We start from the raw sequence: 23,933 nt of genomic DNA, 5'->3' as shown, positions 1-23,933 counted from the left end.
GCTCTTCCACACGTAACGCGACTCCGCGAGTCACCACATAATATGTACGGGAGAGCTCCCTGAAAAGTGAGACTAGACTACTGACTTGAGATTAAAAAGATACCCAGGTAGATAGACGTCTCCACATGATTTCGGCACAGCCTCTTTTTTTCCCGCTGCCCAAGATCGGGAGAATCCTATAAGATGGTTTGCGTCCGTCCTGCAACAAAGACAAGCCAGCGCTTTCGCAGCAGAAATCGACCTTTGCAGCCCTTCGAGACAATCCACGAATCGAAAAGCACCTCTTTCAACTCTTCAACTTCAGTTCGCTGAAATGAGCGAACAACATGGCGCCGCTGACATGGATGCTGGCGCAATCGACTTCAAACTGTACCGCTACACGCCGTCTCTCCCAGCTGCCATTGTGAGCGTCATCGTCTTCGCGACACTGACAGCAGTGCACGTCTGGAGGCTTTACAGAGCACGTGCCTTCTATTTCATCGCCTTCACCATTGGGGGCGTCTGTGGGTTTTCAGCCTTCCAGGGAATTGACGAGCAAGCCTCCTGCTAACACTTGCTACACAGTCCAAACCATAGGCTATTGCGGTCGTATTTGGGGTCACTTTGACAAGTTCTCGATCGGCGGGTTCGTGATCCAGGCAATTCTCATCCTCGTCGCGCCCGCCCTCTATGCCGCGTCCATCTACATGATCCTCGGCCGTCTCATCCGCACCGTCCACGCCCAACATCACTCCTTGATCCCCGTGCGATGGGTCACGCGCATATTCGTCACGGGCGATGTCCTGGCCTTCACTCTACAAGCAGGAGGCGGCGGGATCCAGTCGGCGGGCACCCTTGACCTATTTGAAATGGGTGAACATATTATTGTCGCCGGTCTCTTTGCCCAAATCGCCATCTTTGGGTTCTTCGTCGTCACTTCTATTCTCTTCCACCATCGTCTGAGCCGGTACCCGACAGTCGAGGCTTCGCGTGGCACCATCCCCTGGCGTAGGGATCTATGGGTCCTCTACGTGACGAGTGCCATCATCCTTGTGCGCAGCATCTTCCGAGTTATTGAGTATCTCCAAGGCAACAAGGGCTACCTCATCTCTCACGAGGTATACCTCTACATCTTCGATGCGCTTCTGATGGCTTCTGTCATGCTCATCTTTGCTATATGGTATGTGGGCCACCTGGACTCGAAAAGGAACTACCAAGACCATTGGGACAATGCCAGTGGTCATGAGATGCACGCCCGAGATGAGAATGACAGCCGTGATAGTGCAGGGCCGTTGAGGGGGAAAGGGCTGAAGAAATGAGCGTACTTCAGTTGTGGCTGTGGCGGGGAGGCAAAAAGGGGGTGTCCAATCTTCGCCACAAAGAACGTTCAGTCAGAGAGAAACTGGAAAGCTAGATGTGTTCCTCCACAGGCACCATTTCTAAACGCGCCACATCCAAAAGGGAGGCAGTGAAGATAACTGACACTCTCTGAAAGCGTGGACGAACCCCCTGCGCACACGAGAGAAGAGCCATCCAAATAAGCGCTACTACAACGTGTACAATTATTCAATCGGAATGGGAAGCGCAGAATTTGTCATAAACAGCCTTCTTTACCAGCATATATACCAATAGAATATTTATAGCCATCCTTACTCATCCGTCTGGGTAGCAGCCAGCAGCTCCTTCTCCGCCTTGGTCCCCTTCCAGTTGACAAGCTTGCAGAACACAGGAATCAAGACCGCGACAACCATACCGGCCCCCAGAAAGCCAGCCGTCACGCCAAAGCCAATCTGGTACCCGGGAGCGTCGGTGCTGGGCCAGATGCGGCTGCCGTACACGCTGGAGAAGTTGCCAAATGCGTTGACGAGGGCGAGCACAATGGCGCGCTTCTCGGGCGGCAGGCTGATGATGCCACTCGTCCACGAGAGGATAAGGGGCAAGGCAGACCACTGGAGTGGCTGTTAGTACAAGTCCGCAGGATTATGGTAAGGAGGAAGACTCACAATTCCGGCGGCCACGAAGCAGATCATGACGTAGCGCACAATGGGCGTCGTGACGGCGGCGCAGACGACGCTGCAGGCGAAGCCGAGACCAAGCATGGCCGCGACGTGCCAGCGACGCTCGACGTGGCGGTCTGAGGACCAGGCAACAATGTTGAGAACCACAGCCGCAACGACGTAGATGGGCACGGTCATGTACTGGGCCTTGGTGGTATCGTAGCCGAGGGTGAGGGTGATGGTGGGGATGAAGTAGGAGATGGTGCCCGCGCCCACGTCTGAGAGTTTGTCAGCAAAGTGCTCGCATGTCACTGCGAGAATTTCCTTACCAAGCATAAAGAGCAGGATGAGCACATAGGTGCGAGGATCAGCAACGGCCGCGATGAAGGCCTGGGCATGGGAGAGGCGAGCACCACTACCGGCACCATTTGTAGAGACTCCATCGGCGACGATGCGAATGTGCGCGAGCTGGCGCTGCTCGGGAGTAAGCCGCTTCGAGGTGAGCGGGTAGTCCAGGAGGATGAAGTATGACACGAGGGCCACGCCGACAGTGGCAGCGCCCTCGATGATGAACAGCCACTTCCAGCCGCGGATGCCATGCGCCATGTCGAGGTTGAAGGTGATGGCACCGGCAAGGATACCTCCAAAGGCACCAGAGAGCACGGCGGCCGTGTAGAAGATGGCGAAGCGCTTGCCCAGCTCGGCCTTTGTGTACCAACAGCTCAGGAGGTACAGGACACCGGGGAAGAAGCCGGACTCGATGCAGCCCAGGATGAAGCGAAAGCCCATGAGGGCACCGTATGTTTTGGACACGGACATGACGGCGCAGAGGGCGCCCCAAAGAAGCATGATCGAGGGAAGATATTTGGACGGTGGCACGCGGCTTAGGATCATGTTGGATGGCACTTCGCAGATGAGGTAACCAAAGAAGAAGATCTAGCCATGGTCAGTCTCGCCATATCACTTAGGCACGCTTCACTCACAGAGAGGATCCAGGCGTATTCATCATCCGTCAGAGAGAGGTCTGCGCCCATGCCTGCAATCTTCGCATTGCCCTTCACAAGTCAGTATCCTTGGCCTTGATAGTGACGATGATGTCTCGGAGCAATTCACAATGTTGGTTCGATCAACGTAGTTCAGGATGTACATGATCCAAAGCATGGGCATGAGTAGCAAGTCGATCTTACGAACGAGCTTACGCTCTTCCGTAGTGCCGGGAACATAGTTGCGGATGGCGTCGGCGAGCTCAGTGTCGACTTGAAGGGAGTCCTCCTTGGTGGAGACGTTCTCTTTCTCGTAGTCCATGGCGGTTGATTCGCAGCGTGATGAGGCTGTGACCTGTCGAGGCTGGCGATGACGGATGATGATGGGTGCTCCTGGTTATGGGATGCGGGACGTTGGGACTATATACTTTTGGTGAGTCGTGACGTGACTCGCAAGGCCGTCTTCATACTCCAACAAGTCCCAATCTCCATGGGGATCTCTCCAGGTGTTGTGCGAAGTTTGGAGCCTGGACCAAAGCGGGCCAGGGCGGTCATCTTCCCGCGCCGGGTTCGGGATCCGGATCCGCAGTAGAGTGACTCGGCCAATGTCCGTGTGGTGGTCGCTCCAGATTATTGGGGGCCGGAAGTTACCCCGCGGTGCCTACCCTAGACCAGACTGGAGTATCACCCTGGCATCTGTGATCCGAGCACGTCGAGCCATGAAGGGTAGAATTCTGCAACGTCTGCGGCGTCCTGCATCCACTCATTCCACCCCAAGTGCGCACTATCCAGCCACGGCTGCTGCGGCTGCTGCTGCGCTTGGTATGCTGCCTCGCGCTCCTTGAACTTGACGAGCATGGCGCCCAGTCCCTTGCCAAGGTAGTGAGCGACATGTCGCGCGCACGCATGGCAATCATTCAGCACGGCCACGGCAGCCTCCAGCAAAGACACTACTTCGTTATAGGCAATTTTGAAACCTGCGGCTCTCCATTCGGACTGTACCTTCATGAGGAAGATGGCTGCGTAGGCAATGGTCGTCAGCAAATACAACGGCACACCAATGATGGCCCTGCGCATGTCCGAATCGTCGAGGATGAGGCGCAAGACAGCCGAGGCGCTCTCAATGGCTCTGTCGATAAAGATGCGGCGCTCCTGCGAGATGAGGTACTGCTGTGAAGGGCTGAGCCCGCGGAGGCAGACCGCGAAGAGGAGCAACTTTGCAAAGTTCTGCGAAAATGGTCAGTTAAGCTAGTAGTGTACTGGGCGCTTTGATGTACGCACGTAGTGCAGGGTGACCCCCTTGACCGGATAATACGATATGTTGGGATCGGGCACTGTCACAGCATGTCAAATGCATGCACTAATCACGGAGGATGTGGTGATGCTTACTGAGACGGGTCTCCCATGTCTTCTTCCAGAGCAGCAGGTCGGCATCATACCGGCGGATGCTCTCGAATTCGTCGTTGGCCACAAGTCTGGATCGATCCAGCCCAAACGTGTGGTAGACGCGGCTGAGGATGCGAAAGACGGCGACCTGGCTATGAAGGCGATAGTCCGCCTGCTGCGCGCCAGGAAGGTCTAGGAAACTCTCGTGCCGCACAATGGTGACATCCTCTGGGATCACGGGTGGTCGTCCATAGGCAATGCTGAAGTGGTGGTCGCATACATACAGCAAATACCATAGCCGAGCCTTGTCGATGTGCTGAGGCTTCTCCTTGTCGAGAGCACACGCGCTGAAGTGGTGCAGATTCAGCTCGGTGGCAATGCGGACGGCCAGGCCAGATAGCTTCCAGCTAACGTCGGACAGCCAGAAGGCGCCAATGCAGAGGCCGCGGACGTCGTCGAGAATGTGGTAGCGCTTGAACATGGATTGACTGACCAGCTCAAGGAATATTGGATAGCAAAGGTCAAAGCTGCTCCCATTGTCCTGTGCATGAAGAGCCGTAACAGCGAGGATAGCAGCAGCTAGCAGCGGTGAAGATTCTCGTGCAGAGGAGAGGCTATCGTGCGTGAGGGCGATGCCACCCCAAAGATAGGCATTCAATGTTCCCTTGAAGGCGTTGAATAGGCTCTCGGCCTGCTCCAGGGGCACACGCCCTTCGTCGATAAAGTCCGGTTCCCGTGGTTGACCCGCGATCGCTTTGTGAGAGCCTGGGTCGCTCCTGATGTTGCGCAACTTGGTCACCTCGAACAGACTGGCCATGGGAGCGTCCGTGATGCCCCTGTCCGTGCTCTCCCCGATCGGACCACCGACGCCAGTCTCTACCACCGCTGTCTCGGGCGAGTTCTCGCGCGTCATGGCCGTGACAGCAGGCACTCTCCTTGGGGAGGGTGCTGTAGAAGGACTGATAATATGTTGAGGCAGCACGGGAGTAATAACATGCGTGGAGTGAGGACCATGTTGATGAGCCTGCATGTTTGCCAACGTCCTCTGTAGCTCCGTTACTGTATTTTGCAGCGATGAAATCTGCTGCTCAACGCCTAGCTTCCATTCGTTCTCGGCATCCAGCAGTGTCTGGAGACTCCTGTTGACCACACATTCGAGCCCTTGACGCTCGCAGCGTGCACATCGCGGTCGGCCAGGCTCCAGATCACACTTGACCTTGCGCGTCTGGCACTGTTGACCTGCAGGTACAGGTTAGGCAGACTGTAGCAGCAGCAGGGCATGCTCTGTACTCACACGCTGTGACTTTTCTGGAGATCTTGGACTTGTGGGCCGCCCCGGCGGGATCCTCGAACCGCGCTCTCTTCATGATAGTCGGCCAACTGGCTAATCAGACGTCGGTGTTGGTTGCAGGTTGTAGAGACGAAGACGCGGGCAGAGCACCGCTCTTCTTCTCCAACTTGTCGGGGGAAGGAATGCGGAGTCTGGAGACCGCGTGCAAACGCGGCAGGAACACCGAGAGCAAGGCGCGGGGCGAAGGGCTACCCGCGGTGTTCGTTCCGCGTGGATACGCGAGTCCTCAGTCCTCACGTCAACCTCACAAGACTCCAGAGTCCACTCCAAGTTCAGCAACCCACATTGTTCGTACCCATCGGCATGCGGTTTCTTTATAAACAGGGTCGGGCGCCCTCGAGATCACTCGTGATGATGGCTGGGATCTCTGAAAAAACCACACATCGCCTACTCCCGACATCATGGCGCACAATGTCGAAGTTGTTGGCCTAGGCACAGACGCCAAGATCAAGCTGGTACGCGAAGAAGAAACTTTTAGCCATCGCAGCGTCAACTGACGCGAGGGAACTTCTAGGTACACCGGCACTTGATCGGCGTGCACACTGCAGCAGCAGCTGAAGCCATTGGTCTTGCCACCAAGGCTGGGCTTGCCCCAAGGGACGTGTTCGACATCATAAAGAATGCAGCAGGAAGCTCGTGGTCATTCAAAGACCGCGTGCCACAGATGCTCAATGAGGATTGGGCGCCACGATCATCCTTGGACGCGGCTGTGGACAACATGGTCTGTCTCACTCACCATGTATCTCTGAGGTGTGAAATGTCAGGGCTGACCGTACGCAGGGAACCGTGATAGCCGCAGCTCGTGGTATTCAATTCCCTCTGCCGGTGGCGTCAGTGGTGGAGCAACTGTACATCGCTGGTGCTGCGCAAGGCTACGGGAGCGAGGACGACGCTGCTCTTGTCAAGCTTTTCCTCCAAGACGGTCATGTCACCTCGAAGATAGAGCAAACGGCTCACGACGGAGCCCAGCTGACGCCTGTCACAACACCAGTGGAGATCGCTAAGGTTGGTTTCATCGGCCTCGGTGCCATGGGTCAGGGCATGGCCGCTTCGCTTGCAAGAGGAGGCTTTGACGTGCATGGCTACGACGTGTGGAAGCCATCCATCGACAAGTTTGTGTCCACAAATGCAAAGGCGACCGCAGCCGAATCACCAGCCATGGCTGCAAAGGATGCTGATATCCTGCTGCTTATGGTTCAGAACGCCGCGCAGGCAGAAGATGTTCTCTTCGGCTCCGGCAAGGCCGCCGCTGCTCTCCCCGACGGCGCCGTTGTTATCCTTGCCTCGACGGTGCCACCTTCTTTCGCGCGCAAGTTGAAAGGGATGCTGGGCGACTTGGGCCGCAATATCGGAATGCTCGACTGTCCCGTGAGCGGGGGTGTGGTACGCGCCGCGAACGGTACGCTGATGGTGAGGCGATGATGCCCTTCTACATATAGTTCGATTAACACAGATACTGACATTCATAGATCATTTGCTCCGGAGATGAGCCAATGGTGGAAAAGGCACACAGTGCTATCCTCTCCATGACTGGCACACCGACCAATCTATGTCGCGTCAAGGGTGGTGTAGGCGCAGCATCATCTGTCAAGATGATCAACCAGCTACTCGCCGGCGTCCACATTGCGGCCGCGGCCGAGGCCATGGCACTTGCGGCCCGTTTAGGTCTCGACACGCGTGAGGTCTTTGACCTCGCTTGCAAGGGACCAGCTTGGAGCTGGATGCTCGAAAACAGAGGACCGCAAATGCTCGAGGCGGACTGGACGCCACACTCGGCGCTGGCTATCTTTGTCAAGGATCTGGGCATTGTTCTGGATGAGGCCAAGAATCTGGGGTATTTTGCGCCCATCTCGTCAGCCTCACACAACTTGTACCTGGCGGGCGCGAGCAAAGGCTGGGCGAAAGAGTCGGACGCGGGTGTCGTGCGTCTGTGGGACGTCTCTGTATCAGCGAATGCGTCACCCAAGGCAAGCAAACCGCAGAAAGAAACGGAGACAGTTCCCATCAAGCCTCTGCCTGCCAAGAAGACGCTCGCCGCACTGCCCGAGGAGTACTCAACAGATGTTCTCGACGACAACCGTCGGTACGTCGACAGTGGGGGCGCGCCTGTGCTTGTGGTGCTGGATGACGATCCCACGGGCACACAGACCTGCCACGACATTGACGTGCTGACCGTTTGGGATATTGAGACGACACGGGCCCAATTCGAGCGCGAGTCGAGGGGTTTTTTCATCTTGACCAATAGTCGAGCCCTTCCATCGACAGAAGCCAAGGCTTTGATCCTGGAGATTTGCCAGAACATAAAAGAGGCGGCGAAGCAAGCCGGGAAAACGTTCGAAATCGTACTACGCGGCGATTCCACGCTCCGAGGCCATCTCCCTGAAGAGCCATTGGCAGCTGAAGAGGCTCTTGGAAAATTCGATGGCTGGATTCTTGCACCCTTCTTTATGCAAGGGGGCCGGTATACGATAGACGACGTGCACTATGTCCAAGAGGGCGAGACTCTGGTGCCAGCCAGCCAAACCCCCTTTGCACAGGACGCCACGTTTGGGTACAAGAACTCCAACCTACGAGAGTATATCCTCGAGAAGTGCGGTTCGCGGTTCGACTCATCGTCATTCTTGTCCGTGACGCTCGAGGACATCCGCACGGGAGGGCCAGACGGCGTCAAGGCCAAATTGCTTTCGCGACCTATTGGTCAAGGCACTGCGGTTGTCATTGTCAATGCAGTAGCCGAGTCGGATATGCACGTCTTTGTCGCAGGACTACTCAAAGCGCAAGAGGCTGGACGGCGATATCTCTATCGCACAGCGGCAGCGTTTGTGTCGTCGAGACTTGGCATCAGGGGCATCGCCCCGTTAAGCATAGACGCCGTGTCACCGCCAGCATCCGTCACAGGCTCGTCGTCAGCACCTCCCGCTGGAGGACTCATCCTGGCCGGGTCCTACGTCCCCAAGACAACCGCACAGCTCAAGAGGCTGCGTGAGCAACGAGGGTCCAAGCTGGCTGTCGTGGAACTTGACGTGTCTGATCTCATCAAGTCAGAGGAGTCGGCATCTCAAACCATTGCCGCTGCCACCGCCACGGCAAATGCAGAGGTCGCTTCGGGCCACGACATACTGGTCATGACTTCGCGGACACTCGTCAAGACGTCTGACGCGCTCGGGTCGCTTCAGATCGGGTCGAAAGTAGCCATTGCTCTGGTACAGATTCTACAGGGCATCGAGACACGGCCGCGGTATATCATCGCCAAGGGTGGCATCACGTCGTCAGATGCAGCGTCCAAGGGGCTGAACATGCGGCGAGCACGGATTTTGGGGCAAGCAGCACCTGGTGTGCCGCTATGGAGGTGCGATGAGGCCACGAGTCGCCACGCTGGGGTGCCGTATGTGGTGTTTCCTGGAAATGTAGGGACTGACGATACGCTGGCGGATATTGTCGAGGCTTGGGATGTCTGAGTAAGGTCGGGCACACAACCAAAGCAGGAGGTAATTAGAAGAAGGACTCGAAATAGTCGCCCGGCTGCAGGCGTTCCGATCTTCCGGGGCCCGCCGCCCACTGCTCACGACCGCTTCCGGCTTGGCGGGACCGAGTCGAAATACCTTCGCTCCGTGTCCGTCGGAGAGAATGTGGCTCTAATTCCTCGGTATCCCACTGTCCCGACTCCCACACGTTACTAATGCTTGACTATCATTTGTAATGACGCTATATTATGTGTGCATGGCATAAGCTTCCTTTATCTACTCGTAAAGACAAGTAGACTCCTTTCGGGCTTTCTCAGAAGTTGGTAATTCTTGAGTAATTTCGCTTTTGCCCCGTTTCGCTGACTCTAGTCTGAACAATGTTCAGCTCTCGAGCGGTGATCCTCTGCTTGACCTTTGCAATGGCTTGGAAATCCAACTTTGTACCCATCACAGGAGCCAGATAAGCCGGCCTAGTAACGATGTCCCTGAGCAAGTAGCGATGCGAGATTTGTATTTAAGGGCAGCAAGGCCAATACTCTAGGAAACTTCCTCTCATCATCTCTACCAGCCACTTCTTTCACGCTTGTTTTCCACGGACCAACAACATGCTTCGGACAATTTTCAGTGCGGCCCTCGTAGTCGCTGGCTCTTGTGCCTATGACACTCTGGTCAAGTTTGACGGAGCACCCATCCAGGAGAATCGAACAATTGAAGCAATCTATCATGCTGCTCTGGAGGAGGGCGGGATAGTCACTTGCTGGCATGGCGGCGATGAAACCAACCAGCAGGACGGGTTGAAGGAAGCTTTCGAGACCCGTTTCCCCGGCATGACTCTGAACATTACCGTCGACGTTTCCAAATATCACGACGGCAACATTGACCGACAGTTATCCACTGGCGGCCTTTACGTGGACAGCATCATTCTTCAGACCCTTCAGGACTATCCCAGATGGGACCAAGAGGGTGCGTTGCTCCATTACGCGCCCTTGAACTTTGATAACACCCATCCCGCCTTCCGAGACATTCGGGCTGCATGGTACGGAGTTTCGATTTTCGCCTGGACTTTCATCTCCAACAACGACCGACTCTCTGAAGGTCCGCGCGAATTCGCGGATTTCCTCAAGCCCGAGTTCAAAGACAAGCTGGTTTTGACGTACCCCAATGACGACGACGCGGTCCTCTACGCATTTGATTTGATGTGAGTCCACCAGCCCGCTACCCCCTTTTCTGCGCGCGCCTGAGGCACGATACTGACGCGGGACCCTAGCATGCAGGAGTTCGGCTACGAATGGTTCGAGAAGCTTCTTCAGCAGAACCCGCGTTGGGTCCGTGGAACAGGAACTCCACTGACGCTGTTGAATGCCACTAACAGCACTATCGCTGCTACTTTCACTGCGGGCATGGGCCTCTCGTCGTCGGAGACTTTGAATGTCACGATCCCCACCAAAGGATCCTTCGTCACTTGGCCGCAGCGTGCGGCTATCTTCAAGGATGCTCCCCACCCAGAAAGCGCCAAGTTGCTTCATAACTTTATGTTGAGCTACGAACACCAAAACAGCACTGGAAGCTGGAGCGTTTTGAAGAATGTCCCTGCTCCCGCGGGGTATCCTGGTATTATGGACGTTCCTTCCACGAACCCTGTCGAATTCGAGCGGTTCATGGGCGATCGAGTTCGTGTCGAAAGGCTCAAGCTCTTCTTTGAGGACAAGATTGGAACACCTCAAGGATTGAGCCCTCTGATTGATGATCTGTAACCGGGTTTCGCTCGCGTGACCTGGGAGGAACCCAGTGTTGTTGGCCAGGCTGTCTGGTCAGGCCACACATTCGGCCCACAGCGAAAGGCGTCATCTTCGCGCTATCGCGCTCTACCTTCTCTTCATTGAATCGCCATTTTTCTTCAGATAGAGAATAATTATCCTCGCTTCTTCTCCCATCTCCAGTTTCTTCATAGAGAAAGATGTCAGCGTTTGTCATCCACCGAACTCCAATAGAAACATGTAGACCGGGGTCTGATCAGAATGAAAGACAATCATCACGTATGCCTAATTGCCTGTTGCGCTTGGGAACAGGAAGAGAAGAACATAACTCAATGGCATACCCGTCCGTATAGTTCATCATGTACGAGGACGACAAGGGGAAAGGGGAAGGAAAGTTGGCAGACGAACCTTTAGACAGCAGCCAGGCTCGCAAGTATAGCTCCGTTGAGTCGCTGATGTGTTCTCGTGGCATCCAATTTGTGTGCGAGTGGGCATAATGAGTGGCATAGGACAAAAAGGAGTTGAGTTGCTGATCGAGAGGAGAAGAGGTACTTGTATTGGGAAAAAATACACCAGTTGATTCCTCAGGCAAGTGAATCGCAACTGAGTGAATCTTGAAGCCGTTGCAAGTTTCCATCCCAACGTCACAAATTCGCCTCATTCACCGCCCACCAGTACTGCGAGAGATGATTCTGGACCGTTCCACGGGCCATCACTTTATTCTGCTTGCCAACCTCCCCAGCAGACGATTGGCTATTCTGTCAAATTCTCGGCAACCCACATGGTGTGAGCTGGCAATGTTTGTCAAACACGACAAATGCATGTTGCCCGCGAGGCGTGCCTGTTATATGGGCTACTGAATTGAACATCTATGTATGTTTCCATGTCTCATGCTCAACTAATCTGTGAGATCGAACGGCTTGCCCCTCTCGCGTCTAATACGACCCTTCCTTGGCCCAGAGAAACAGGATGGTCTACTTCCAGCGCTCGACTTTCAGCAATTGGCATGGGCGATAATGACGCGCCATGCGGAACCCCTGGCGGATGCTTCGCCCTTGACCTTGGCATTGGCCTGGCAATCGTTGTAAATGCACTGATAAAAGTCCTTGGTCAGCATAGATCTCTCACTAGTCAGTCTCCACCATACCTGTGCGCCTTTGGCGATGCTGTTGAAGCTTCCAAGTGACCATGCCTTGTTACGGTCATTGCACCAGTAGATGGCCGAGCTATACGAGCAGCTAACGCGGCTGCAGTTGCCCGGGCCAGCACCCAAGTGAGGTTTGCCCGGAACGCCGCGCAGGTAGCTGATGCCAGCCCGGATGGCCTTGGTCTCGGCAATGGGAGAGTCCCAGCCACAGACGATGGAATGCCATTCGCTGTGGCATGTGTCGCGCGTGACGAGAGCGTCATTGCTGTCATCGTCGCGCTCGTCGAGCTCGATACCAAAGTCGGCCAGGTAGTTGGGGTTGCGACGCGTGAGCTCCTGGTGAACTTGCTCAACTGTGCCCTCCATGGAGAAGGTCTCGCCGTCGGGGTGCGACTGAAGCTCCCACACAAGAGGGGACTCTGTGTATCCCTCGGGAAGCGCAACCTCGTTGCCCTGGACAGGAAGAGATATGGCCTGGGTAGAGAGGACGAAGGCGAGTTGGAGCGTCTTGCTGAGGGTGGAATAGTGCATGGTGGCGGAGGTCTGATTAGCTGAACTTGAGACTGTTTGGGTTGGTGATCTGGACATAAGTCGGGTTCGACTGCTGAATTTATACTTGAGTGGCAGCTCAAGATATCATGGCTGTCATTCACTAAGAGAAACCGCCCCCAAAGTTGTGAGGAGCTGTTAGCAAATCCCGCGTTCTGGACCGCGGGCAGAGATCGAGAATCCGGCAAGAACGGCACGCCGCCCGGGCGAAGGACCGCATTCTGAATCCCCCGATGGCCATCTATGCGGAGGAGGCGCACGAAGCCAATGCCACCGTGAGAATGTTGCCGGCGGGGAAGACGTGCGTATGTAAGTCAGGGGCACCGACGTACCTGAATGAGCAGAGGCCAATAAGATGGCCAGGGGAAGGCTCATGGCACAACTCCTCTGAGAACAGTTCGATTCTATAGACTTTCATCAATTTGGGGGCTGGAGAATGCATAGTGTTTCATTTAGCTGTCGGCCCTTGGCCCGAGCATGGACTGCTAATAGAAGCAAGTTCATTCTCTAATGTGGAAGTTCAATCCAGGCCAGGACCTGCTGATGTTTTTGTTGTCAACCAATCAAGGTAGTAGGTAGGTATTGTGTGCAGCAATGTGAGTTTATTTAGTACTAAGCAAGGCAAGTACTGTGGTAGCCTGTTAGTGAAGGCAAGTAACCCCCAAAGTAAGGGAAACTAGAAGGTAAGGTACCTTACCTGTACCGTGAGGTAAGTACTAGGTAAACAACACTTAGGCTCGCTCCAATCAGCACCGCTCATTCTGACACATATATGGTTCCGAGACGGAACTCGCCCGCTCTTATTCCTTTCTCCCTTCACATCAACGAACATCACAATGGCACTGCAACACCTTGTTTGTTCCCTGTCTTTGTCAACATCAATAACACAATGGCACTGTAAGTGTATCAAGACCTCCGACATTCGACGTCTGCAAGATACTCACCTTTGTCTAGCGCACGGATCTTCAATTTCTGCCAGGTCACTCGGGCCAACAGAGGCGCCGCCGGCACCACCACCACCACCGCCGCCGCCAGCTCCTCCCCCTAGGGGCACAGCTTCAGGCTGAAGATACTGGGTCCCGGCGCAACTGGGCTACTCTGTGAGTCAATGTCCCCTCTACAGACTGAGTGCTGTCAATAACACCATGCAGTCACCGTTGCGCGGTCCCAGTCGAGGAACCCCAACAGCCTAGGGTCGGGGGGCCCCAGGAGGGGTGGTGGCAGGTGGAGTTGGACGGGTGGCTGGGCGACTAGGGGCTGGCGTTTGTTTGGGCCGCCATTGTCTTTGTGTTCGCGGTGAATTTCGCCGCCTATCTACCATACCTACTGTAACCGTGGTATCAATAAAACCCAGCGGCTTCAGACAACCCCGCCATACACCAAAGAAGATACCGGGCGTCCAGATCGTTGGTGTGGCAGAGACAAATGATCGTTTTCATGTACAAAATTACGGAGGCTTCAACCAAATCCAGTGTCGAATAGTTGCTCAGTATCTATGCGTCTGCGTTGTCAATGCCCGATATTACAATAGAAGCGGCCTCCGTCACAACAGAAACGGGAGCATAAAGTATTGTATCCAAAGCACATATATGATTTATTCCTAACTGTCATTCATTACATTGTTCTCAGATATTGCCCTCTCTTTCCTAAAGGTGTATAAACGAGGCGTCGCTACAGTCACTGGCCTTTGACGCCTTGGGCAATGGCCACCACCCATCCAACGGCATGTCGTCATAGAGTGTGTTGACATAGCTGGCGGACTCCGGCGTACGTCGAAAGGTATATATGTTGAGATTATCAGCACGACATGCCCAGCACACGGTCATCTGCTCAATCTTAAGATCCGAAAATCGGAATGGCGAGAGTTGGTTCAGCTCAGTGGCATAGACCAACATTCTTGCCGTCCACTGTGGTTCCTCCCCGAGGTCCTCGAAGAAATACACCCGGTAGCAGCACACTCCAAAGGATGAAAGCTCGGGAATCAGACGTACCCGGATTTCCGTTCGTAACGACGTATCCAGCCTCTTTGTCCAGGTTCGCCTCGGTCCAGTGGAGGCCTTCCCACAAGAGCCTGGGAACATCGAGAGCCGTTAACTCGAGGACAGCCTTCCAGCCCTGGCGCGGATTGTGAATGTTCTGCTCGAATGACATAACAACGTTGGATTTAGACCAGTCCACTGGCTTCTTCTTATGGACAGTAGTCGAGGGATGGCCTTCCCGATCCTTTCTCCTGGTTGATGGTTCTGCTTGGGAGATATTCTCGGTGTCTGTGCTGGCAAGAGAAGAACGTCGCTTATGGTAGCAGGGAAGTGATTGCGATGCGTCTGGCAGCGAGTGATAGTAAGGAGGGGGGTCGTGACGCTCCGACTCCGGGGATCCGCGGATCCAGTTGGAAATTTTGCTCCAGACAGGCATTGTATGGTATTTCCGCTCTTCGTAATGGCAAGAATAGTGATAATACTCGTGTGTCGACTGTGCGGCTAAGTCTTTGTGAGGGATAGCTTAGGTAGACAAGATGTTGCGAAGGAAGATGAATTGCGAGGTGTGAAAGTTAATGAACGGAACAAGAAGAGAGCCCTTAAATATTGAGGAGCCGTTTGCTCAGATATTGTGAACGTGTCCTTCTCAAAGTTAATAGTGGCCATTCAAGGTTTTCGGGCAGACAGACGAATTTCTTAAGATTAAAGTTTTAGTCTCACGCTATATTTAAGTTGCAGTCTGTCTCTAGCTCTGTCCCTTAGTGAAGCCTTTTTCTTGTGTGTTTCTGGTCGTGATCACGGCGTACGGACACAGCGCGAGTTATGCTCTTCGTTCATCGCTTTGAAAGGTATGAGGCAACAGGCCGGTGCGCGGACTACCCAGGTATATTTCAATGAACACGACTTATGAAGCTTACGACAGACGATCTCTTTGGAAGTGATAGTGATACCGAGGACAAATTACCCGGGTACATATAGTCAATAAAAAGCCACGAGCCTAACTTCAACACTTTCGCGCGGTGGGCCTGTTGTGTTCGGATTGCAGACAGCGGCGTGAAACCCCCCTGTAGTATGTTAGTAAGATTACCAGCGCTAGAAGGTTTACACAGGTAGATCTCACTCGCGCGCTTCCCGAGGGAGTCAGAGTTACGGAATACAAGCAGAGTATCCACATCATGGTCTTTGAGATAATGCCACCTGTGAGTGTCACTGTGGTGCATGAGGGAACACTCGACGACTAAGTCTCTCTTGATAGCATCGTTGAGGACAAGATCGTCGTTAGTGGAGATACTAGTATAATCGCACATTGCCAGAGGCCAGTCGTCTGTTGGGCCTCGGAGGGGGCGCCAGACACTAATGTCATAAAGTTAGCAACGCTAATGTACGGATAATATAAACTTCAGGCTTGCCCAATATCCGGCATTTCACTGAACTCACTTAATCATGTCGAAATCCTTACCCTCCCAAAACTTGTCCTGACCCTGGAAGCAGTGTTGTAATACCAGAGGCCCTCCCTGCTGAGAGAAATCTGCGTGGGCCCCTCCGGAAGGGTTCTCGTATTCTGGGTTATATCCCCTATTTTTCACTGGATACTCTGGATCCCTCTTTCTTAGCTAGTGAGGATTGTTAGTAAGAGGTATTTGGAGCCAGGCCAATGGACTAAGGGTGCTCACCGTAAAATCGAAAGCCTCGATCCTAGAGTACTGCGGGAAGTGATGATGCAAGATAGCTTCGATCTCGTGCCAGAACGCATCCTTCACCTCGTCCTTTTGCTTATATGCCTTCTCAGGGTCCAGGCGAGTCTCGGCACGAAGGAAACAGAATCCATGAACATCCAGCTTCCAGGACCTTGGGTCGACAATCTCTTCCACAATGACTTGTCGTTTTTCCCAGTGGATATTCTGCATGCGAATCCCCTCTACTCCGTTAACGTGGTCGATAGGAAAGTCAGTCGTGAAAGCCTTTTCGACTCGCAGAATGGGGTCGCGAATTATGTATTGTATATGTGTCTCCATTGTGACATGAAGGCTGTATGACTATGCTGGACTCGAGGGAGGTATAGTCGATGCGAGCTCCTTTAAATTGGCCCATCGCCACGGGGCAAATGATATATGTTACAGCAGCAACGACCAGACACAGATTAAGGCAATAAGAACAGACCAGTTCAGTCGATCCAAATCACTAAAGACATCGGAGTACCAGATTGAATGCTGATCGTTGTACCTGTACCAGGTCAGCGGTCAAGTCACATGCATGCAAGTCCAACATAGGGTGGTATCACCGTCATGTCTACATGTACAGAGCATCGTGACCCCTGTGATATTACAACAATCTGATTGGCCATTGGCATGCTAGGCTGCCACACTTCAACATCAAGACAAGGCTCCGTGAACACCCACAGAAGATAAATCCCGCGTGCGGACAGCCTCGCCCTGTGGTGCCGCCTTCAATCAATATTTGGATGTGAGGGCGTCACGGTCATCGGATCAGAAGGGGACAAAATGTACTTTGAGGCTGAACCACAACCCCGTGTGAAGCCACGGGCCTCTACATGCGTCGCATTGGTGTCTGGCATACATCAAGCTATTTCTAGCCAGGCCCTGTCATCTATCCGCACATTCCTGACCATCGCCTTCAGCTTTGACGTGGAGCAAGCCAAACAATTCCAAAGTCCTTGCACACCCGCAGAGTCTCGGTATTGACAGCAGTCGCCATGCCATCTGAGGCTAAGCAGTCCGAACTTCCCCAGCCATGGAAGGCCTGGCATTCGAGCCTCGACCCATGGAGCCGCCAAGACATCAGAGATGGCGCGGTTTACGTCGACGATGATAACGACAAGAACCACGGGACAGTCGCAATTACCAGGAAGAACGTCGACTTGAGTGTCGCCAAGGAAACTCCAAAGCTGTGCGTAAAGCTGAGTATAAGATTTGAGTCTACTAACAGAAGTACCCAGATCCAAGAGCCGTCAAGAGTGATCAGTCATTTCCCCTGAAGGAATGAATGGCTTTTTGAGGAACCAGTCAGTAGATCAGGCACGCAGGACTTGGAATTGATCACGATGATAGCGCGGGATACTTTCAGTTCAGAGGTCTCTGGGGGGGTTGCAGCATGCAGCTCATGTTCATTGTTCAGTCTCCTGACCAGTATTGACATATTGTACTTGAGAATTAATGACCTCTCGACGTTGCGGTTTGGTCAAGTCTTCTGTGTCCTTTCAAGATGCGGATCTTCGTAGCATTAAGTCCAGGCAAGACGATTGGCCTCTGTACGAGTAAGCGCCAAGCCAGTGCGTTGTCAAATTATCATTGGATCTCCAAAGTGCTAACAAGAACAAGAGCGTGTCGGGCACCTATTTACTGACCTGCTTCGAAACTGCAAAAAGCATCGCCATCATTGTCCAGCTCTTGGGCCTCAATGGACTGGATTTAGAGGGTACGACTGCTGCTCCGAGCTGGATGCCTTGCCACCTCTTCCAACCCCACCTCCCGGCGGTTCTGCTGACGCTTTGGATGAGAATGCGACATAACCCTGTAGCTGATTATTCAAGCGCCTGCGCAATTGACCGTCTGTAGCGCCACTCGACCCGACGCAAGTCCAACTCCGGGATCCTGCTAGTAACTGACTTTCCAGTACGGAGGCGGTTCAAAAGAACATGGCCCATAGCTTTCCTCTGCCACTCAACCAGAAACATTCCTCCTGGCATGGAAACTACCACAGATTCTGCTTCATTCCCTTTAGATGTCGAGGGGCAGCAAAGCTGGGGATCAGGTCATTCGGGAATACGGGAAAGTCTTTCTCGTAGATGGAGAGCCCTGTGCGTGGTAAGCTTTCCAGTCATTCGCATTTGTCTTTCATGTGAATTTCATGTGGTTGCTGACTTTGGCTGTATGAAAGAGATCCTCTGCACCACAGCGCACCAAGAAAATCCAGCTGTCTATTTTGCAGGTAAGGAGTCACAGCGTCGTCCGGCAGGCCCTATCACGGCAAACGACAACTCTCGCAGTCGTTGAGTTTTCTCCTCCCTGTTCCGCGCATGGTTGGGTATGTTCACTGAGTTAACTTCCAACAGATCAGCACGCACCAGAAGAAAGCCGTCACACAGATATTCGGGGTTCCAGTGCAAGCCCTGTCCGAGTGGCCTGGATTGTCTGTCTTCAGCGCCCATCTAGAGGACCAGCTCAAGGAGCTTCTAAATGACCGCTTCACCGTTATCTCGAAAATTCTCAACCAAAGCAATTCCATGACGCTCATCGACCTCTGGCACTGGGTCTCCTTGGTGCTCGACTCGTTTGACTCTCTACAGGTTCATGACACTGACACTAGCATTGAGAGAACCTTCCAAGAGATGGTTCGCCGTGCCGGAATTCCAGCAGGCGACGTCCTAATGCAGGACAAGAAGCAAATCATCATTGCCATGTTCGCTGTCCTTTGTTGGTGTTCAGCCGCCATAAGACCAATTCTGGATGACAATGGGTATATGAGGGCCGACACGGATGCATCACCGGTGACAACAACAGCACAGAGCATTTGCCTCACCGCGGAAAACTCATCACAATTATACTCCACACGCGACTTACGGAGGCCCCTCAGTAAGATGTTCTTATCCTTCAGGGGACGGAACATGGGCAGAGACCAGGGAGAGCCAAACAATGGCGATACCCCAACGAGACCAATGCCAGGCTTCCACTCCGACAGCGATGTCTTGCACAAGTCGAGCCTGAATTACTTCTCCTTGTACACAATCGGCAAGGTCAGACTGAAATGGGTCGACACACTGACCGAGCACCTGGCCTTCGATCACTCGACGCGCACCTTGTCTCTATACCGCTATCCCTCGCATTGTGCTATCAACATATTACGCCAAGATGACCCGAAGGTCCTCAAGAAGTGCGTGCATATGGGCTTTGGGATTGCCCCCCAAGTTCCAACCCCATGCTCCTATCCTATCGCAGCCCTCCCCATTCACGCGCAACAGTGCTGACACCTCGGTTCCGTCCCTGTAGTATCGTGGCGAGACTTTTCTACTCAGGCTATTGCCAAGGATTGTCCGACCAACCAGCCGCACTATACCGCGAAATCCTCCTGTCCTACCGCATACTATTCGGTCGGTGTTCCAAGTCCCGCACCCTGCTGCTGCAGGCCCTCGCCCTCCAGGACACACACGCCACCGCCGTCGACCCATTTCTGCTCACTGTATGCACGCAATCCCCTAGCCCGCGTTGGCCCTGGCAGAGGCCTGGCTCAGGATTTCCCAGTTGTCTCTTCCCCGCGTCGGCGATTGACGTCAACGGGCAGCTGCAGGAGCTCAACACCTATTCTGCGCGAGACCATTTTCCCATCTTCGGCCACATGCTCCTATCCCTTCAGCGCTATAACCTACGTCAGCAGCCAAGTAGGTTGAGGGACCTGTGGCGCGATCAGAGGAACCCGCTGCAATGGTACACGTTCTGGGCGGTCATTTGGGTTGGCGGAGCGAGTCTTCTACTATCGTTTCTGCAGTTGAGTGTCGGCGCTGCGCAGCTGTATTATGCCATTAAATCCCCTTAAAAGGTAGAATGAGGCATTGAGATTGGTTTCATTTGTATGTCGCCTTAGAAAGATGTCAAAGCATTCACGTCGCCCGAGCTTTGCAGTTAGAGTTCTGTTGCACTGTAGATCACGAGCTATACTCAGATTACAAATAATTCGCGCCAATGTCTCTAGAACAAGTTTTATCTCCAGAAAATAGTTATCAATCTATCATACGTGTCCTCTGTACCAGAGTCCGAGAAATTCGGATCCCGCATTCTGAGATAGGCTTCAGCTTCGTCCCGCATAGCCAACGCCTCCTGGTCGCTGGACTGGTTGCCATCCTGCAGTAGCGCTTCTGAGAGCTTGAAGAGAACTCGGGCATGCTCCACTGGCCTTGTATTCCGATGCAACTTGGTGACTACGAGCGCGTCGTTAAAGTGTTTGCTAAGATGCCATTAGATGTGAGGTCTACAAGGAGATTCATGTGGCCATGCTCCGTGATGAGGGAGCCTCCACAGTAGCAGAACTCACATTGCGGACTCGACCTTGCCCTGGTAGAGACAGCTTAGCCCGATTCGATACATGCAGCCTCCATTAAACGGATGGAGCCTCGTGAGGTCACCCTTCAGCCAGGCATTTTGCGCCTGGACAAAGTGTTGCTCGACTGCTTCGAATTCTTTCACCCGATGATGATACACGCCCATCAGGAAGTATCCGCTACAGATTGAAAGGGTCAAAATCAGCAGTCCTTAACGAATGTGAAGGGATCGGGCCGCACTTACTAGCCAAGGGTGGCCCAGTTGACCCTGTCCACGTCCTGCATCTCGGTCATACAAGAGTCCGCGAGACTCTTGGCCTTCTCAAACTCGCCGAGCTGAATGAAACACCTCGCCTTGTTCGCCACAATGTTGAGCGGAAAATTGGGCAGGTCTCCCCACCACTCGCGTGCCTTGTCCAACCACTCAACGGCAATTGCGGGTTTGTTGGCCGCGCTATAGCAGTACCCAAGATTGGCGGCGGTGTAGCAGAGGACGACTTTGTTGCGAGGCCGCTCTGCGAGCCGTATAACGTATCCCTTCTCATTGAGGCGGATGGCTCTCTCTGCATCGCCCAAGGACTCGACCATCTGGGCTTCGTGGGACAGGATAGTTGCCTTGTAGTCTTCTTTCCGGGGCCCGTCCTCAAGCTGCTCTACCGCAATGTGATTCACGTCACATGTCTTCTGGCAATCTTCTGCGGCCTTGATCTCGAAGAAGTACCTAACAAGGACAGTGTCAGCTCATTTCAAAAACTGCCGTTGAAACCCCCTAGTATTGAGGGTTCGCATAGGGCGGGAATTGGGGAGGCAGACCGCTGACACCTGTTCAGCAAATCGCAGAACTGCCAGGAGGGCTTGAAATCTTTTGTGGTCTTCTGCTCTTCCAAAAAGCAGTCTCTTAACGAGATAGCGTGCTGGATATATCGATTGCACCCATCCCATCGCTCGTAGAGTTGGCCAGCTTTGGTATCTTCGGGGGGGAACACGTCTGCTACAAGCAAGACTGTGTTGTTGAAGCTTTTCTGGCGCTCTTCCGACGTTAAGAAGTACTTGAACTGCGTCTGCACTATTCGATGTGTTGATAGCGTGCCCGTTTCGATGTCTCTCTTGATCAATCCTAGATCGGAGAGGATGCCGAGACATTGGAAGAGCCTGCACCAGACACTAGTCAGGACGACACACCAAGAAGATAAAGGGGAGGAAATTGGTTGCCACTTTACCTAACATCATTGAGACAGAAGACCAAATCGTCGGGAAGATCCCCATGAACCTCACCTCCAAGGACCTCGTGGGGAATGCTGTCGGGCATGAGGAAGGAAACGATGCCCAATAGGGTCCGGCAGTCCTCGTTGAGCGACTGGAAGGATATTTCCCAGATAGCCTTGAATTCCCCCCTTTCATGTGCCATCCGAGGATTCTTGAGATACACGATCATGAAGTCACGGATGGAGAAGTTGAACTTGTGTATCAGACAAGCCAACTGCGAAATCACCAGGGCATGCCCGCCAAGTCGCTGCGAAAGGGCAAGGGCTGAATCGCTCTCTGCTTCTAGATCCATGCTAATGTTTCTCTTGAGCAGCCATAGGAGGAATTCCGATCCGGTCATGGCGTCCCACGACTTCACCTCGAGGCCTTCAGAAGCGGGCTCGAAAGCGAGAGATTGGTTCCGAGTGGTGATGATTGCCCGGCCCTTGCTTGATACGGGCCAGTACGGCATGAGGATATCTGTAGACTCGACATTGTCGTATACGACCAGCCAAGCACTCTCTGTTATCCGTCCAAGTCAGCCTATCACTGTTCCCCTGGGGTAAGTCATGACTGCTTCATCATCCTTCTCTTACCTGTAGACTGAAACCAGTCCTGAACAAGATTCAAGTTGTCATCCGGACTCTGCCGGTGCGCGCCAGGGAGTTTGAGTCTTAGTGCAATATCCGTAAAGCTTTGCCTCAACGACGCTGACTTTTCGCCTCGCACCCAAAGACAAACGTCATATACATTCTCCTTGTACCGCGTTTCCATGTAGGTCGAAGCAATGCTACTCTTCCCTACCCCGGCCATACCATGGATAGCAACGGATCGAAACGGGGTTTCCTTTGTGACTCGTCCGAGCAGCCTGTCGACATCCTGGAGAACATCGATCCTGTTGAAGAAACGGGTGGTTCTTGTTGCGGGGATCATCAAGCATCGACTGAGCCCACTGATACGCGACATTCCTTTGTGCAACGAGGAGTCTACAGTAATAAGCTTTTCTACTCTGGCCACGGCTTCTCCTAGCTCCTGGTTCGTCAGTGCAAAACGCCGCTCGATGAGCTGGAGAGGCGTCTCCGCTTCTGATTCGCGACGATAGGCATGGTCAGCAAGGTCACGACGTATAATGATCGACTGGTGCAATAGTAATGAACGTACTATACATGGATTCTTCGTCGAAACCATGGATGTGTCTTATGGCATTCGTGAAGAACTCGGCAAACTGAATCTGCATGTCGAAACAGGCCTCCTGGATGGTGTGGCTTACAGTCGTTGCATCCCCGCAGTACCTATTGAACGTTTCGGCCCTATGAGCAAGGGACTTGATCATGCGAGGAATCTTGGCCAAGAGGTTCTGGTCTTCTGTGCACAGCTGGAGCCTGTTAGTACAAATACGGCGTATGCGAACAGGAATGGAGGAGGAGATGAATACTGTCAATACATACCTGGGAGAGGCAGGCAATAGTACCCCAGAGATACGAGGCGTCGAGTCGGGGGCCAAGCTTCGTTTCGAAGAACGCGAAGAAGTCGTTGAAATGGCGGAGAGCTGGTTGTATCAGGATTATTGATGGGGGAAAACTGCCGATGAGCTCATCCTTAATGTCGCCCCAGGATTTGAAGCGCTGGATGGTCTCCAAATCGTCTTGATCTACCGAAGCCTTGCATCTCGACACTTCTTGCGACCAGTTGACCTCAAAAAACGTTGCTCTGCGCCATCATATTGAGTCTTTTCCGGCGGCAAATGGCAAGGGCAAAACACTCACAGCTCGGCCGTTTCCATGCCGTCTTGATTCTGTTGGAGGTGCAGCGAACGTATCAACTAACACGGGCGGTCGAATCCTAATGGTCCAGAGAGCCGGGCGTACCATGAATCTCGCTATTGGTGCCAGAGAGGATCCCTGTGCTGTTCAAGTTGGCCGGACGACAAACTCACCAAGTTCACCGAGTTCCATTCATCCGCGGATGTCCTAATTAGATAAGCCTCCCACCACTTCCCGTCCTGCGCCTTCCCGTTGTTTCAGGCAGGGTTGTCACTCAGGTA

The 23,933-nt window shown here is 53.5% G+C and overlaps 9 protein-coding genes across 9 annotated transcripts; 4 read left to right on the top strand and 5 right to left on the bottom strand.

Moving 5' to 3' along the window:
• The first annotated feature begins 43 nt into the window (after window positions 1-43).
• On the top strand, window positions 44-1,562 carry F5Z01DRAFT_666485 (RTA1 protein). Its single transcript, XM_046264235.1, has 2 exons — window positions 44-503; window positions 565-1,562. The coding sequence occupies exons 1-2, from the start codon at window positions 314-316 to the stop codon at window positions 1,296-1,298; spliced, it is 924 nt and encodes a 307-aa protein (XP_046114252.1). The 5' UTR covers window positions 44-313; the 3' UTR covers window positions 1,299-1,562.
• On the bottom strand, window positions 1,464-3,578 carry F5Z01DRAFT_376196 (phthalate transporter). The gene is made up of 5 exons (XM_046259378.1): window positions 3,090-3,578; window positions 2,960-3,031; window positions 2,306-2,912; window positions 1,983-2,254; window positions 1,464-1,928 (listed from the first exon to the last, which is right to left on the bottom strand). The coding sequence occupies exons 1-5, from the start codon at window positions 3,279-3,281 to the stop codon at window positions 1,629-1,631; spliced, it is 1,443 nt and encodes a 480-aa protein (XP_046114251.1). The 5' UTR covers window positions 3,282-3,578; the 3' UTR covers window positions 1,464-1,628.
• A 65-nt stretch (window positions 3,579-3,643) lies between these two features.
• F5Z01DRAFT_629717 (uncharacterized protein) lies at window positions 3,644-5,712 on the bottom strand (the record flags this gene model as incomplete). Its single annotated transcript, XM_046261678.1, has 4 exons — window positions 3,644-4,186; window positions 4,241-4,293; window positions 4,349-5,584; window positions 5,640-5,712. The coding sequence occupies 4 exons, from the start codon at window positions 5,710-5,712 to the stop codon at window positions 3,644-3,646; spliced, it is 1,905 nt and encodes a 634-aa protein (XP_046114250.1).
• Window positions 5,713-5,934: 222 nt separating this feature from the next.
• On the top strand, window positions 5,935-9,404 carry F5Z01DRAFT_376223 (3-hydroxyisobutyrate dehydrogenase). Its single transcript, XM_046259379.1, has 4 exons — window positions 5,935-6,151; window positions 6,211-6,417; window positions 6,477-7,106; window positions 7,166-9,404. The coding sequence occupies exons 1-4, from the start codon at window positions 6,098-6,100 to the stop codon at window positions 9,152-9,154; spliced, it is 2,880 nt and encodes a 959-aa protein (XP_046114249.1). The 5' UTR covers window positions 5,935-6,097; the 3' UTR covers window positions 9,155-9,404.
• Window positions 9,403-11,044, top strand: F5Z01DRAFT_376224 (ABC transporter). The gene is made up of 2 exons (XM_046259380.1): window positions 9,403-10,358; window positions 10,428-11,044. Exons 1-2 carry the CDS (start codon window positions 9,766-9,768, stop codon window positions 10,912-10,914), a joined length of 1,080 nt encoding a protein of 359 aa, XP_046114248.1. The 5' UTR covers window positions 9,403-9,765; the 3' UTR covers window positions 10,915-11,044.
• Window positions 11,045-11,911: 867 nt separating this feature from the next.
• Window positions 11,912-12,595, bottom strand: F5Z01DRAFT_677884 (uncharacterized protein; the record flags this gene model as incomplete). Its single annotated transcript, XM_046265404.1, has 2 exons — window positions 11,912-12,010; window positions 12,065-12,595. The coding sequence occupies 2 exons, from the start codon at window positions 12,593-12,595 to the stop codon at window positions 11,912-11,914; spliced, it is 630 nt and encodes a 209-aa protein (XP_046114247.1).
• Window positions 12,596-15,570: 2,975 nt separating this feature from the next.
• Window positions 15,571-16,763, bottom strand: F5Z01DRAFT_753735 (putative CmcJ-like methyltransferase; the record flags this gene model as incomplete). The annotated part of the gene is made up of 4 exons (XM_046267099.1): window positions 16,266-16,763; window positions 16,030-16,205; window positions 15,713-15,945; window positions 15,571-15,656 (listed from the first exon to the last, which is right to left on the bottom strand). Exons 1-4 carry the CDS (start codon window positions 16,605-16,607, stop codon window positions 15,571-15,573), a joined length of 837 nt encoding a protein of 278 aa, XP_046114246.1. The 5' UTR covers window positions 16,608-16,763.
• A 1,220-nt stretch (window positions 16,764-17,983) lies between these two features.
• Window positions 17,984-20,259, top strand: F5Z01DRAFT_666467 (uncharacterized protein). The gene is made up of 4 exons (XM_046264234.1): window positions 17,984-18,416; window positions 18,490-18,540; window positions 18,665-19,482; window positions 19,599-20,259. Exons 1-4 carry the CDS (start codon window positions 18,297-18,299, stop codon window positions 20,140-20,142), a joined length of 1,533 nt encoding a protein of 510 aa, XP_046114245.1. The 5' UTR covers window positions 17,984-18,296; the 3' UTR covers window positions 20,143-20,259.
• A 23-nt stretch (window positions 20,260-20,282) lies between these two features.
• F5Z01DRAFT_666462 (pfs domain-containing protein) lies at window positions 20,283-23,904 on the bottom strand. Its single transcript, XM_046264233.1, has 9 exons — window positions 23,656-23,904; window positions 23,338-23,599; window positions 23,051-23,264; window positions 22,486-22,974; window positions 21,865-22,411; window positions 21,458-21,796; window positions 20,889-21,365; window positions 20,638-20,823; window positions 20,283-20,550 (listed from the first exon to the last, which is right to left on the bottom strand). Exons 1-9 carry the CDS (start codon window positions 23,670-23,672, stop codon window positions 20,307-20,309), a joined length of 2,775 nt encoding a protein of 924 aa, XP_046114244.1. The 5' UTR covers window positions 23,673-23,904; the 3' UTR covers window positions 20,283-20,306.
• Window positions 23,905-23,933: the final 29 nt, after the last annotated feature.

This window comes from Emericellopsis atlantica (genome assembly GCF_019669845.1).
Source record: "Emericellopsis atlantica unplaced genomic scaffold F5Z01scaffold_38, whole genome shotgun sequence".
Classification (NCBI taxonomy): Eukaryota; Fungi; Ascomycota; class Sordariomycetes; order Hypocreales; family Bionectriaceae; genus Emericellopsis; species Emericellopsis atlantica.
Note: the sequence above shows the minus strand (reverse complement) of the source record. Positions and strands in the feature narration are given on the sequence as shown.